Source organism: Bos indicus, chromosome 20 (assembly GCF_029378745.1).
Source record: "Bos indicus isolate NIAB-ARS_2022 breed Sahiwal x Tharparkar chromosome 20, NIAB-ARS_B.indTharparkar_mat_pri_1.0, whole genome shotgun sequence".
In the NCBI taxonomy this organism is placed as follows: Eukaryota; Metazoa; Chordata; class Mammalia; order Artiodactyla; family Bovidae; genus Bos; species Bos indicus.
In genome coordinates this window covers 8,561,779-8,575,785 of record NC_091779.1, presented here as the reverse complement: position 1 = coordinate 8,575,785, position 14,007 = coordinate 8,561,779, and the positions used below count along the sequence as shown (strand labels likewise).

At 40.1% G+C, this 14,007-nt stretch overlaps 1 protein-coding gene across 2 annotated transcripts in view; it reads left to right on the top strand.

Annotated features, from left to right (window-relative positions):
* The first annotated feature begins 289 nt into the window (after nt 1-289).
* The window catches only part of FCHO2 (FCH and mu domain containing endocytic adaptor 2), a 126,227-nt gene continuing 112,509 nt past the window's right edge, over nt 290-14,007 (top strand). Inside the window, exon 1 of one of the 2 annotated variants that reach the window (XM_070774553.1) lies at nt 290-483. In XM_070774553.1, the coding sequence (XP_070630654.1) occupies nt 305-483 (179 nt within the window). In that variant the 5' untranslated portion in view covers nt 290-304. The remainder of the gene's footprint in view (nt 484-14,007) is intronic. The other variant, XM_070774554.1, reaches the window with a different exon arrangement.

Sequence of the window (14,007 nt, the reverse complement as noted above, 5' to 3'; positions counted from 1 at the left end):
GAGTCTTCTGAGGAGGGAGAGAGAAGGCAGCCTGGCGGTGGGTTCCACTGTTTCTGGCCGACCCTTCTCTTCGCTCCGTCCCTATGCCGGTACCCATCGCACAGCGAAGGGGGCGGGCAGTCTCCCGGGTGATGCTCCGGGGCCGGGTTCGCCACCATTCCAAAAAGAATACTCATTCTCCGACGCGCCAGCGCTGGGCAGAGAGGAAGAGGACGAAAAGCCCGGGAATGGGGCCTAGGGCGCATGCGCAACCCAGCCTGGGCGTTTGAAGGCTCGCCCCGCGGCGGCAGCCGCTAGGTGGCGCATGCGCCCTGGAGGGTGCGGGCAGGTCTCCGGGAAGAAGGCGGCGGCTGCAGCGAAAGGCGGGGGCGCCGTGGGGGCCGGGCCCGTGTTTACGGAGCGGCGGGAGGGCGCGGACACGGAACCCGGCGCGGCGTCGGCAGCGGCACGATGGTCATGGCGCATTTCGTTGAGAATTTCTGGGTAAGAGAAGGATGTTGGACATGGTGTGGGTTTCGGAGGCCGAGAGTTTCTCCGCCTGACCTCGGCCTGCGTGCGCTTCGGGCGGTGGCGGCGGCTCCGCGGGCAGGGCCGGCGTCCTCGGACCTCCGCCTGCTGCGTCCCGCCTGGACGAAGCCCGTCGAGTGACGACGGGTCGTCGGCCGCGCCGACTCGCGGGCTCGCCGCCCCGGCGGGGGGCGGGGGCTGTCAGCGCGGCCCCTCAGCCCGCGGCGGGGACGCCGAGGGGCCGCCCGCCGCCCGTGCGGGGACAAAGCGCCGGATGGGGCGGGAGACGGGAGCCGGCCCCGCCGGAGACTCCCGGCGCCGGGCGCGCTGCGCGGTTCGGACGCGGACGACGGGCCCGCAGCGCGGCCACCCCGGCTGCGCGCTGCCGGCGAGTGCGGCCCGGAGCCGGGCGGGGAGGCTCGCCTCCTTCCCGCCCCGCAGGCCCCCATCTTAGCCCTTCGGCCCCCCACCATTTCCCCACGAATTCCCATGCGGACTTGGGCTGGATCAGCATTTCCTCTCGGCCTCGCAGCTCGACTCGTTGGTCTGCGCCCAGGACTTTGCCTCTGGGCCTGTTCACAAAGCGTACAAAAGTTGAATTTAGTGTAACTGGATTCCTTGAGCTTGAATGCACCCATACTTCCCCTTGTTCCCTGGGCTCCTTCGCCTTCCTCATTCTTTCCACACCTCTCTTCTAAATTCAGTATTGGTTTTAGGTGGTTCGCTGAGAGTGACTTCCCAGTCTCCCAGTGGAGTGTTTTTCTGCAGTTACTGTTTGTTGTATTGGGGAGTAGAGTTCCGCCGTGTACAGGAGAGGAACATGTGTGTGTACTTAGGTGTCTCAGGAATCCCATTTTATGGCTTGACAGTTGCAAGAGGTACAATTCTATTTTAGTTAAGATGTAGAAATATTTAAAGTGGTACGCATAAAGTGAATAAGGAATGTCTTAAATTCTTAGTTTCTAATTGTTTCACCCACAGGTTTGCTTAGTAATCAAATCAGTTCATAATTATTTGTCTTGAATGTTCCTTGTTTTCCACAAGCGACACAAATCCTAGACGTCAGCTTTGTTTTTTTTTAAATAGCTTTATTGAGGTACAGCTCACCCACCATACAACTCATTTAACAATTCAAGGATTTTTCGTATATTCATAGAGCTGTGCAGACGTCAACGACGCTTTATTGAGGTGTAATTCACCTGCCATACAACCCATTTAAATGAACAATTCAAGGTTTTTCATATGTTCATAGAGTTGTGCAGACGTCAACCATGCTTTTAGAATAATTTCTTCATCTAAGGAAGGATCCCAGTGTTTATTAGCAGTCATCTTACCTTACCATGTAGATTTGTAGTCATCTTTCCTTACCATGTAGATTTGTCTACGCTGGGCATAATAATATAAATGGGTTCATACACGTGGTCCTTTATGACTAACTTCTTTCATTAACATGTTTCCAGGATTCACCCAGGCTGTAGCATGCAACAGTAGTTAATTCTATTTAATGGTCAGTGTTCGTGGGGGGGTGTGTGTGTGTGTGTGTTTGTGTATCGTATTTAGCCATTCATCAGTGTTAGAGATTTGTTTGGTTGTGCTTTTTGGCTGTTATGAATAATGCTGCTGTGAACATTTTTGTACAAGTGTTTATGTGGGCACATGTCTTCATTTCATTTGGGAGTCGAACAAAATGTTGAACATTTTGAGGAACAGCCAAACATTTTCCAAAATAGTTGCACCATTTTACAATCCCACTAACAATGTCTGAGGGTTCCAGTTTTTTCACATGCTGGACTACACTGGTTGTTATCTGTCTTTTATTGTAGTGGATGGGTGTGAAGTAATATCTCATTGTAGTTTTGGTTTGCAGATAACATGATTTTGTAAGTATTATTTCCCATTGTTGGGGTTGTCTTTTTCACTCTCTTGATAGTGTCCTTTGAAGCATCTAAGTTTTTAATTTTGATGAAGTCGGATTTGTCTAATTTTTCTGTTATCTGTTATGCTTTGGTTGTCATATCTGAGACGTCTTTCCTAATCCAGGATCACAGAGGTCTACTTCTGTGTTATTTCTGTGGGTTTTATATGACGTTTCAGTTCTTACACATAGGCCTGTGATCCATTTGAAGTTAGTCTTTGTGTGCAGCTCTGGGAAGAGGTACACCTTTATTCTTTGCATGTGGGTTTAGTTGTCCCAGCATTATTTAAAAGACTCTTCTTTTTCCATTGGATAGGTTTGGCACTCTTGTCAAAAATCAATTAGCAATAGATACATGAGTTTTATTTCTGGATTTTCATTGGTGTCTCTATCCTTAGGTTAGTACCACACTGTTTTGATTACTGTCGCTTTCTAGTAAGTTTGAAATGTGGAAGTGCGAGTGCTCCAACTTCATTTTTCTTTTTCAACATTATTTTGGCTCTTCTGGGTCCCTTGATTTTCGATATAGCCTACTGATTTTAGATACAGCCTATTGATTTTAGACTTCAGTTTTTACGTGGACAGTTTGTGAAACTTCTGTAAGGATTGTCTGAAATTTGACGTTCTTAGAGGTGTTTTTGTTTTTGTTTTTTTTTGATGCATAATTGTGTTTTTGAAGTTTGATAACTGCACATTAACATTTAAAAGTTACGTTTTGTTTTTTGTCCATGATTTTGAACATAGCCTTTTGGGGATGTGTTTGGCTATCTTATGAATAATGTTTTGTGAACATTTTTGTGCAGATTTTTGTGTGCCCCTTGTTTTCCCTCTTCGTCAAGGCGTGGGGATAAATTTGGGTATCTGAAATCTAGAGGGAATCTCCAGTCTATGTTTTAGTGTATGTTTAGTGTTTGTTTTCACTTCCAATATTGTGCACATATTCTTAAAATAGACTGCATTTGATTTTACCTCCAAGCCTGGTTGTGGCTGAACGTGCTAAATTGGCTCTTAAAAAGCTCCAAAGAATGATAAATGAACTGGAAAACCCTGAGAACTAAATAACTTCTCAAAATTCTTAGCTGTCTATTTAGACAACTTAAAAATTTGCATATTTCAGAATCATTATAAAATAATTTCTTAAAGTAGAGAATTTATTTCTCTATTCAATTTCACGTTTCTCCCCTAATGTTTAAAGTGGCACTGTCAAAACAAAATAAAACTTGTCAAAGTGAGGTAATGGGAAACTTTAAAGCTTTAGGTTTCTAACCAAACAGGCCATTAATTGTTTTTTTCCCTACATATAAAAAGACGTATCTTTTTGTTGTGGCATTTTGTTAGAGGAAAATTTGAATCATTCAAACTCTCTTCAAGTTCATTTGAAAGCAATACATCCTGCCTTTTTCTTTATAGTTTTTTTCTTTACTAAAACTATATGCTATGTTACATATTCCTTTATTTAATACTAACCTTTGAAGAGAAAAATATATACAAAACTTCCTACGCAACAGGTGTTTGGTTGCTGATAAGTCAGTTTTTGCCACAGAGTATAGTGCTGCAAAGATAATCAAGTAGAAAATGTTTTTCTATTAAAATTAGATGGCAAGAATAATTTGATAACATATCCACAGTTACTTTTAGTATATAAAAGCAGTTGTTAGCCCTTCAAGAGATTATTTAACTTTTTTTAAAAAGTTACTGACAAATATCACAGTAAAGAAGTGTCTCCAAATGCTGCTTCTTTCTCAGAGTGCAGTACTAGTTTTTAGTACTCTTGAGATTATAGATGTCCACTTTACATTATAGTGATTAAAATGGTGATTTATATTTTTTATAAAGCCCAAATTATTTTAATTCAGGAGTTAAAAGGTTTTTTATTTTTAAGAGGTAGCTGCTGCTGCTGCTAAGTCGCTTCAGTCATGTCCGACTCTGTGCGACCCCATAGACGGCGGCCAACCTAATAAGGGAAAAAAACAAGTACAATATAACATGATTTAAATAGGTCTCATTTTACATAGTGATCCCGATCTATATAAGATATAAAGCATTCTCCCAAAGACAGCAAGTATTTTTTAGCATACATTACATTGTAATAAAATGACATTTTTACTTAGGTAACTTTTTTCAAAGATCTCCATTCAGCATATCAAGAATGAATGAATAACAATTATCTTAGATATTTTTGTTCTGAATCTTTCTTTTGGCTGCAGCAGGTCTTAGCTGTGGCACGTGGGGTCTTTACTTGTGACATGTGCGCTCTAGTTCCCTGACCAGGGATCGAAGCCCAGGCTGCTGCACTGGGAACTCGAAGTCTTAGCCACTAGACCACCAGGGAAGTCCCTGTTCTGAAGTTTTCTTCCTTTTGTTTTCTTTTCCTTTAGTGCTTAACTAGTTAAGAAGTCTCAAGTCATTTATCTGCTGATTTCACTGGTATTGGAGTGCTTTACTTTTAAATAAATTCAGAGCACCTGGTTATACAGTGCTCTCTGGTTATCCTTGGGGGATTGTTTCCGGGACCAATACCAAAATCTACATAATGCCCCGGTCCCCCCTGTAAAAGGCATAGAATGCTGTATAGCCCAAATTTGATCTGTCATTACATGGATAAACTGGGAGGATTAAAATTAAAAAAAAAAAAAATCTGGAGTTGCTATTAATAGGACTATGGAATGCAAACTATTATTATGTTTTTGCTTGGTTATTTAATCTAAATTTAGTACACGTTCTTTGGGGTTATTTATCCTTATGAAAAATTTGAAATACATATTTTTAGAAAATTAGTACGCATTCTTTGGGGTTATTTATCCATATGAAAGATTTAAAATACACATTTTTAGAAAATTAGTTGACCATAGAAACGCAGAATATAGACTGTTACTTGAAATTTACAAATATTGTAGTTGGATCTGATCCCATCAGATGATATACAGAAATTTTTAAAGGATGTACGTTTGTATATTTGCATATATATGTTAATTAACATATTTGCATGTTTTAGTATTTAGCAGGTGCAAAAGGGAATGTAGTATAAGATCTCCCTCATTTTATCCACCCACCAAGATCTCCCAAAAGGCAATTCACTGTTACCAATTTCTTATGTAGCTTTCCAGAGGTAACATATGTATATACAAGCAAATAGCGTATATGTTAAAATGTGTCATTATATGTTAGCCAGTTATCTATGCCCAAACTATTTTCAACTGCAACAGGCTATGAAAATTCAAACTACAGGTTCATCTATCTTGGTTCAAGTAGACTTGTCAGGTAGATATTATATAATTATTTTAGATGAAACTGAATTCTTTGTCAGTCCCTTAGGTTTTTTTCTGGGAGGGAGGTGGAGTGGAAGGCTGGTTTATTTTTTGTTTTTGCCTTTATTGTTGAAGTTGAGAAATTGTTACTGGTTTAGTCTCTTTTTACTAAATTTGCTAAGAAATATAGTCTGCATTTACTAAGAAATTGTTACTGATTTAGTTCAATTTAGGGGAAGGATTTTAGAGAATTGGTACAGAGTGATAAAAATCTGCTGTCTGGGTTCTTTTCCAGCCCTACAGACTGAATCTTAATTGTTGGACTCCTTTGAGAACTACTTAAATTGTTTGGACAAAGGCATGGCAGAGCGGTGTGCCTTGTGGCGTCCTGCAGTTTGATTAGCATAAGCCCTTTGGAAATACATTGTTGTTGTTTAGTCCCTAAGTCGTCTGTCCAACTCTTTTGTGGCCCCATGGGCTTTAGCCCACCAGGCTCCTCTGTCCACGGGATTTCCCAGGCAAGAATACTGGAGTGGATTGCCATTTCCTTCCCCAGGGGATCTTCCCAACCTGGGGATGGAACCCGCATCTCCTCATCTCCTACATTGGCAGGCGGATTCTTTACCACTGAGCCCCCTGCGAAGCCCTTGGAAATACACACACACACACACACACACACGTATGTTTTGGGAGGAGAGCAAGTAATTTTTTGAGTCAGAGGGTATCTTCTCAGATTATCCATCCTGATTTTATAATTGTGGAACAATTTAACAGAAGCACACTGTGAAGTCTTTTTAGGAATACAATGCAAGGAAAATTATGCAGAAAGGGGAATTAGGACTTATCTTTACATTTATCTAGTGTGGAAAAATTAAGATATTTGAATTGGAAGAATTTTAGTAGAAATCTAGCGCATAGGGATAAGCAAAAATTGGTCAGATGTGAGGAAAAACAAAAGCCAGGCAGTAATGGAGACCTATAATTACAGTTGACCCTTGAGCAATATGAGGTTTAGGAGCGCTGACCTCTGCATTGTTGATGCTTCCTATCCACGGTTCTCTATGGTGGGACTCTGAGTCCTTGGATTTAACAAGCCCCTGATCGTGTAGTAGTACTGTAGTAGTTACTGTTGAAACATGTAAGTGGTCCTGCACAGTTCAAACCTAAGTTGTTCAGGGTTCCTCTGTGTATCTACTGGTAAAGAGGCTAGAGAACATGGCTGCAGTGGCCAGAGGCAGAGAGGATTAAATTGAGAAGTGATTAGTGAACGGTGTGATGAAATTGAGGCACAGAATTCCATCATTTCCATCACACATGCTCCGTGATGGAATAGCAGGAGTAAAATGTATGGAAAATATGACAAGCATGTTTGCTTGACTTGAGGGAAAAAATAGGAAGGTACAATACAAGTAATGCAAATTAGTGGCTGCTGCAACCTTAGATAAGAAGTGTTAGCTACTAGTTGCTTAATAGCCAGTGACTGGCTCATATCATGAACTCCCGTATTGCAAAATTCAGACTTAAAGTGATGAATATAGGGAAAACCACTAGACCATTCAGGTATGACCTAAATCAAATCCCTTATGAGTATACAGGGGAAGTAACAAATAGATTCAAGCGATTAGGTCTGATAGAGTGCTTGAAGAACTGTGGACAGAGGTTTGTAACATTTTACAGGAGGCAGTGATCAAAATCATCCCCAAGAAAAAGAAATGCAAAAAGGCAAAATGGTTGTCTGAGGAGGCCTTACAAATAGCTGAGAAAAGAAGAGAAGTGAAAGGCAAAAGAGAAAAGGGAAAGATGCGTCCATCTGAATGCAGAGTTCCAGAGAATAGCAAAGAGAGATAAAAAAGCCCAAGTGAACTATGCAAAGAAATAGAGGAAAACAGTAGAATGGGAAAGACTAAAGATCTCTTCGAGAAAATTAGAGATACCAAGGGAACATTTCATGCAAAGATAGGCACAGTAAAGTACAGAAAGGATATGAACCTAACAAAAGCAGAAGACATTTAGAAGAGGTGGCACGAATACACTGAATCTTAATGATCCACGCAGAGAACCACAATGCTGTGATCACTCACCTAGAGCCAGACATCCTGGAGTGTGAAGTCAAGTGGGCCTTGGCAAGCGTCACTACAAACAAAGCTAGTGGAGGTGATGAGATGCTGTGATAGTGCTGCACTCAATACGCCAGAAAATTTGGAAAACTCAGCAGTGGCCACAGGACTGGAAAATGTCAGTTTTCATTCCAGTCCCAAAGAAGGACAATGCCAAAGAATGTTCAAACGAATGCACAATTGCACTCACTTCACATGCTAGCGAAGTAATGCTCAAAATCCTTTAAGCTAGGCTTCAGCAGTATGTTAACTGAGACCTTCCAGATGTTCAAGCTAGATTTAGAAAAACAAGAGGAACCAGAGATCAAGTTGCCAACATCCCTTGGCTCATAGAAAAGCAAGAGCATTCCAGAAAAACATCTGCTTCATTGACTACTCTTAAAGCCTTTGACTGTGTGGATCACACCAAACTGTGGGAAATTCTTGAAGAGATGGGAATACCAGACCACCAGTACCTCCTGTGAAAATTATATGCAGGTCAAGAAGCAGTAGTTAGAACCGGACATGGAACAACATACTGGTTCCAAATTGAGAAAGGATTACATCAAGGCTGTATATTGTCACCCTGCTTATTTAACTTACATGCAGAGGACATCACGCAAAATGCTGGGCTGGATGTAGCACAAGCAGGAGTCAGGATTACTGGGAGAAATATCAGTAACCTCAGGTATGCAATTGACACCACCCTTATGGCAGAAAGTGAAGAGGAATAAAGAGCCTCTTGATGAAGGTGAAAGAGGAGAGTGAAAAAGCTGGCTTAACACTCAACATTAAAAAAACTAACATTGTGGCATTTGGTCCCATCACTTCATGACAGATAGATGGGGAAACAATGGAAACAGTGAGAGACTTATTTTCCTGGGCTTCAAAATCACTGTGGACGGTGACTGCAGCCATGAAATGAAAAGACACTTGCTCCTTGGAAGGAAAGCTATGACAAACCTAGACAGCATATTAAAAAGCAGACACATTACTTTGCCTACACATGTCCATATAGTCAAAGCTATGGTTTTTCCAGTAGTCATGTACAGATGTGAGAGCTGGACAGTAAAAAAGACTGAGTGCCGGAAAATTGATGCCTTCGAACTGTGGTGTTGGAAAAGACTCTTGAGAGTCCCTTGGACTGCAAGGAGATCAAACCAGTCAATCCTAAAGGTAATCAACCCTAAATATTCGCTGGAAGGACTGATACTGAAGCTGAAGCTCCAATACTTGGCCCCCCTGATGTAAAGAACTGACTCATTGGAAAAAGACCTTGATGCTGGGAAGGATTGAAGGCAGGAGGAAAAGGGGACGACAGAGGACGAGATGGTTGGATGGCATCACCAACTCAATGGACGTGAGTTTGAGCAAACTCTGGGAGATAGTGAAGGACAGGGAAGCCTGGCATGCTGCAGTCTATGGGGTTGCAAAGAGCAGGACACGACTGAGTGACTGAATAACAACAGACAGTCAGTGAAGATGTTTTTCCTTTTTTTGGGGGGGGTGTGTGTGTTTTCCTTTTTGTTTATAGCTTATTATATGATAGTTAAAAGACATAACAAAGTAAAAATTACCTATAGCCTTTTGTTCCAAGATTTTCTTTGGAAATACAAAATTCTTAGCGAGTTCTATATACTTCTGTATCTTGATAGCTTCAAATGATACTAACATCAAAGCACTTTTCTCGTGATTAAGTATTCTTTGAAAATATTTTCAGTATAGGTTTCATGGAACAGATAAGATGTAATTTTTAGCATTCTCCTTTTGGACATTTAGGTTACTTTCAGTTTTTGTTTTTTTCCATTCATGAATTATGAGGATTGGTGATTTAAATCACCAATCAGTGTGAATGAAATGCCAGATTAAGAAGGTAGCCTTGTGTGTCTTTCCAAGCATAGATTGAGAAGTTTTTGAAAAAGCTGAAATTGTTTTATTTTTCATTTTGAAAGTAATGAAAACAAATTTATATACAGAATACTACAGAAAATTTGAAATATAAAACAGTAAGAGAATTAGCTCAAAACTATTTGCTTCTGCTGTTTTTGTTGTATCTGTAAAATATTTTTTTATATGGCTTAAGGATTTAACTAACTGGAAGAGCTGAGTTGTAATTTAAAAGATATGGGAGGAGTATTTGAGGGGTGAGAAAATGATTTTTTTTTTTAAGTAATAAGATTTGTTTCTTTCAACCAGTCAACAGATGTGTTTGAGTAACTACTGTTCTGACTGCTGAGCAGTACTCATTCTACATTTTAATCACTGTTTTCTGCTTTAACAATATCTTGCCAAGAGCTCTGCATAATAGTTTTAGTGATCTTGTGTGAAAATTTTAATATGTAGAGGTTTTAACTTGTGGTTGAAGTCCTGTTTACCTGTAGAAAAACTGTGCATGTATTCTTTTTTTCGTAGTGGTTTTCAAGGCAAAAAAGAAATGGCCCTGGAGGGCCATCATTGCATATTTGTTGAATTCCTATCAAAAATATCTAGAAAATTCCTCACTAGAGGGGCCATTCTTCAAAGCAAAAAAAAAAAAAAAATCTTCAGAATTAGTTTAATGTTTCATCATGTTTTTCAGAGAAGACAGAATAAAATGAGATATCAAACACAAATTAATGTTATGTTTTGCAGTGATTTGTCCTAGGTTACCTGTTAAATGTCAGTAAGAGCTAGAGTGAAGGGAGAATGTAGAAAGGTTGGAAATGATGATATTTATTCATTTCTGCAGCAGTTTAGAGTGGAGAGGGAACTTAGGCAGGATATTGCTGTCCACGTGACGGTGCCTCCTGATCCTGTTCTCCTTCCAGAAAAAAGTTTGATTAAAAAGGAAACTAGGTAAAATCAACTTTTTAATGAATAGCCTGATTATCTAGCATGCACTCTTAATCTTTTGCCTATTTTCTCGTTCTTTGACTTCCCCAAAGTGAAGAATATCCAGGTTTTTAATTTTAGTGTTTAATATACGGTTGCCCTTAAAAGTTCTTTGAAGGAGAAGTATCAAAGCCCAGTTAAAATCTATAGGATTTACAGTTTTGTGCTTTTTCATTATTACTTTCCATAGCTCTCTAAAACCCAGATATGTAGACAGTTCTACTTTCATTAAGATAGGAGTTTCATAGCATCATTAATACAGTGCACATTTTTCTTCAGATGGAAATACTTTGTATTTTGATTGTATTTTGTAACTATTAAAAAAATAAAAGTGTATAGTTAAGAGATCAGCCAGAAAAGTGAATGTTTTGAATTGCCAAAATAGCTTTGATGACTTAAAGATTTTAACTTGAAATTTCAAGGCTATCTCACTTGTAGACTGTATATTGTATGCTTAGTCACTCAGTCGTGTCCGACTCTTTGCGACCCTGTGGACTATATAGCCCACCAGGCTCCTCTGTCCATGGGTTTTCCAGGCAAGAATACTGGAGTGGGTTAGCATTCCCTTCTCCAGGCGATCTTCTTAACCCAGGGATCAAACCCAGTTCTACATTCCAGGCGTATTCTTTAGCGACTGAGCCACCTGGGAAGCCCCAAGACTCTATATTAGACCAGAAAAAAATCTGAACATTTTTAGTGACTTGGTGGCCTTTTTATTTAGTTATCTTTTCAGCTAAATTCACTTAAATTGATGATTTAGATGTAAAACAATATGCATAAATTATCTCATTTTTATATTAAAAAGAAGCATGTTTTTGTATGTATGCAGAGGAGGAATCTGCACTGATACAAATCAAACTGTTAATTTCAGGAATCTTACTTCAATTAGCGTATTTAGAAGAAATGATAGGTGGTCTTCTCTTAAAGGATCTGTTAAAAAAAAAAGCAGGTTCCAGAAAAACATCTATTTCTGCTTTATTGACTATGCCAAAGCCTTTGACTATGTGGCTCATGATAAACTGGAAAATTCTGAAAGAGATGGGAATACCAAACCATCTGATCTGCCTCTTGAGAAATCTGTATGCAGGTCAAAAAGCAACAGTTAGAACTGGACATGGAACAACAGACTGGTTCCAAATAGGAAAAGGAGTATGTCAAGGCTGTATATTGTCACCCTGCTTATTTAACTTATATATGCAGAGTACATCATGAGAAATGCTGGGCTGGATGAAGCACAAGCTGGGATCGAAATTGCCAGGAGAAACATCAATAACCTCAGATATGCAAATGACACCAGCCTCATGGCAGAAAGTGAAGAACTAAAGAGATTCTTGATGAAAGTGAAAGAGGAGAGTGAAAAAGTTGGCTTAAAGCGCAACATTTAGAAAACAAAAGATCATGGCATCTGGTCCCATCACTTCATGGCAAATAGATGGGGAAACCGTGGAAACAGTGGCAGATTTTATTTTGGGGGCTCCAAAATCACTGCAGATGGTGACTGCGGCCATGAAATTAAAAGACTCTTACTTCTTGGAAGGAAAGTTATGACCAACCTAGACAGCATAAAAAAAACAGAGATATTACTTTGCTAACAAAGGTCCATCTAGTCAAAGCTATGGTTTTTCCGGTGGTTATGTATGGATGTGAGAGTTGGACAATAAAGAAAGCTGAGTGCTGAATAATTGATGCTTTTGAACTGTGGTGTTGGAGAAGACTCTTGAGAGTCCCTTGGACTGCAAGCAGATCCAACCAGTCCATCCTAAAGGAGATCAGTCCTGAGTGTTCATTGGAAGGACTGATGTTGAAGCTGAAACTCCAATACTTTGGCCACCTGATGCGAAGAGCTGACTCATTTGAAAAGACCCTGATTCTGGGAAAGATTGAAGGCAGGAGGAGAAGAGGGCGACAGAGGATGAGATGGTTGGATGGCATCACCAACTCAGTGGACATGATTTTGGGTAAACTCCGGGAGTTGGTGATGGACAGGGAGGCCTGGCATGCTGTAGTCCATGGGATCGCAAAGAATTAGACATGACTGAGCGACTGAACTGAACTGAAAGGATCTGTATGATTCTGGACTTCCGTCTTTAAAGGATGATGAAACTTTGTCCCACTTCATATTAGGAATTATTAAAAAGATTTTTACACCTGTTTGTATTGGATTATGACAAAATTTTATTTACCATGGGCACTTTCAGGGGGACTTTCTATGAAAATGCTACCTCTTTGCAATGTACATTGAGATTGGCAGAGAAAAGATTCTTAGTCTGAGCCTTCATTGTAATTGTCCTTCTTGGATCAGCAATGGTGTTAGTAGCTGTTCTTGCCAGTTAATACTGAAAATTTCCCTGCTAGAATTGATTATCAATAATGTTGATAAACTGTTATTTAGTTGGGCTTCACTGGTGGTTCAGGTCATAAAGAATCTGCCTGCAATGTGAGAGACTGGGGTTTGATTCCTGGATTGGGAAGATCTGGAGAAAGGAATGGGTACCCACTCTAGTATTCTTGCCTGGAGAACTTCATGGACAGAGGAGCCTGGCTGGCTACAGTCAATGGGGTCACAAAGAGTCCGACACGACTGAGCTTCTTTCACTTCACTTTGTTATTTAGTTTTTTAGACAACTTTATTGAAGTATGTTTTGTGTACCATAGTTTTTCATTTGAAATACACAGTTTCATTGTTTTGGTAGTGTTCACAGATATTTGTAAACCATCATCACAGTCAAATTTAAATTACCTCAAAAAGAAATCCTGTACCTTTTATCAACCCTGTCTCATCCTCACCCCACCTCGAGAAACACACTAATCTACTTTCTGTTTCTCTCTTCTGGCCTTAAATAAAGTGGAATCGTATAGTCTTTTGTGACTGGTTTCTTTCTCTTAGCATAATGTTTTCAAGGTTCATCAATATTATAGCATGTATCAGTATTTCATTTCTTTTGTAGCTGAATCATATTCCAGCACATGGGTATATCACATTGCTTATCCATTTGTTAGTTGATGGACGTTTGGGTTGTTTCCATCTTTTGATTATTATGAATAATGCTACTCTAAAATTACAAACATTATAAGCATTTGATATACATTAGTGTACTGATTTGTTTTTGTGGACATAGGTATTTTCTTATGTGTTGATTGAACTAATGACAAAGACACAGTGAAGGAAGGAGAAGGTGGGATGGATTGACAAGTAGCATGGAAACATATCCATTACCACATGTAAAACAGACAGCCAGAGGGAATTTGCTGTGTGACGGAGCTCAAACCCGCTTTCTGACAGCCTAGAGGGGTGGGATGGGGTGGGAGGTAGGTGGAGGAAGGGTCAAGATGGAGGGGACATATGTGTATCTATGGCTGATTCATGCTG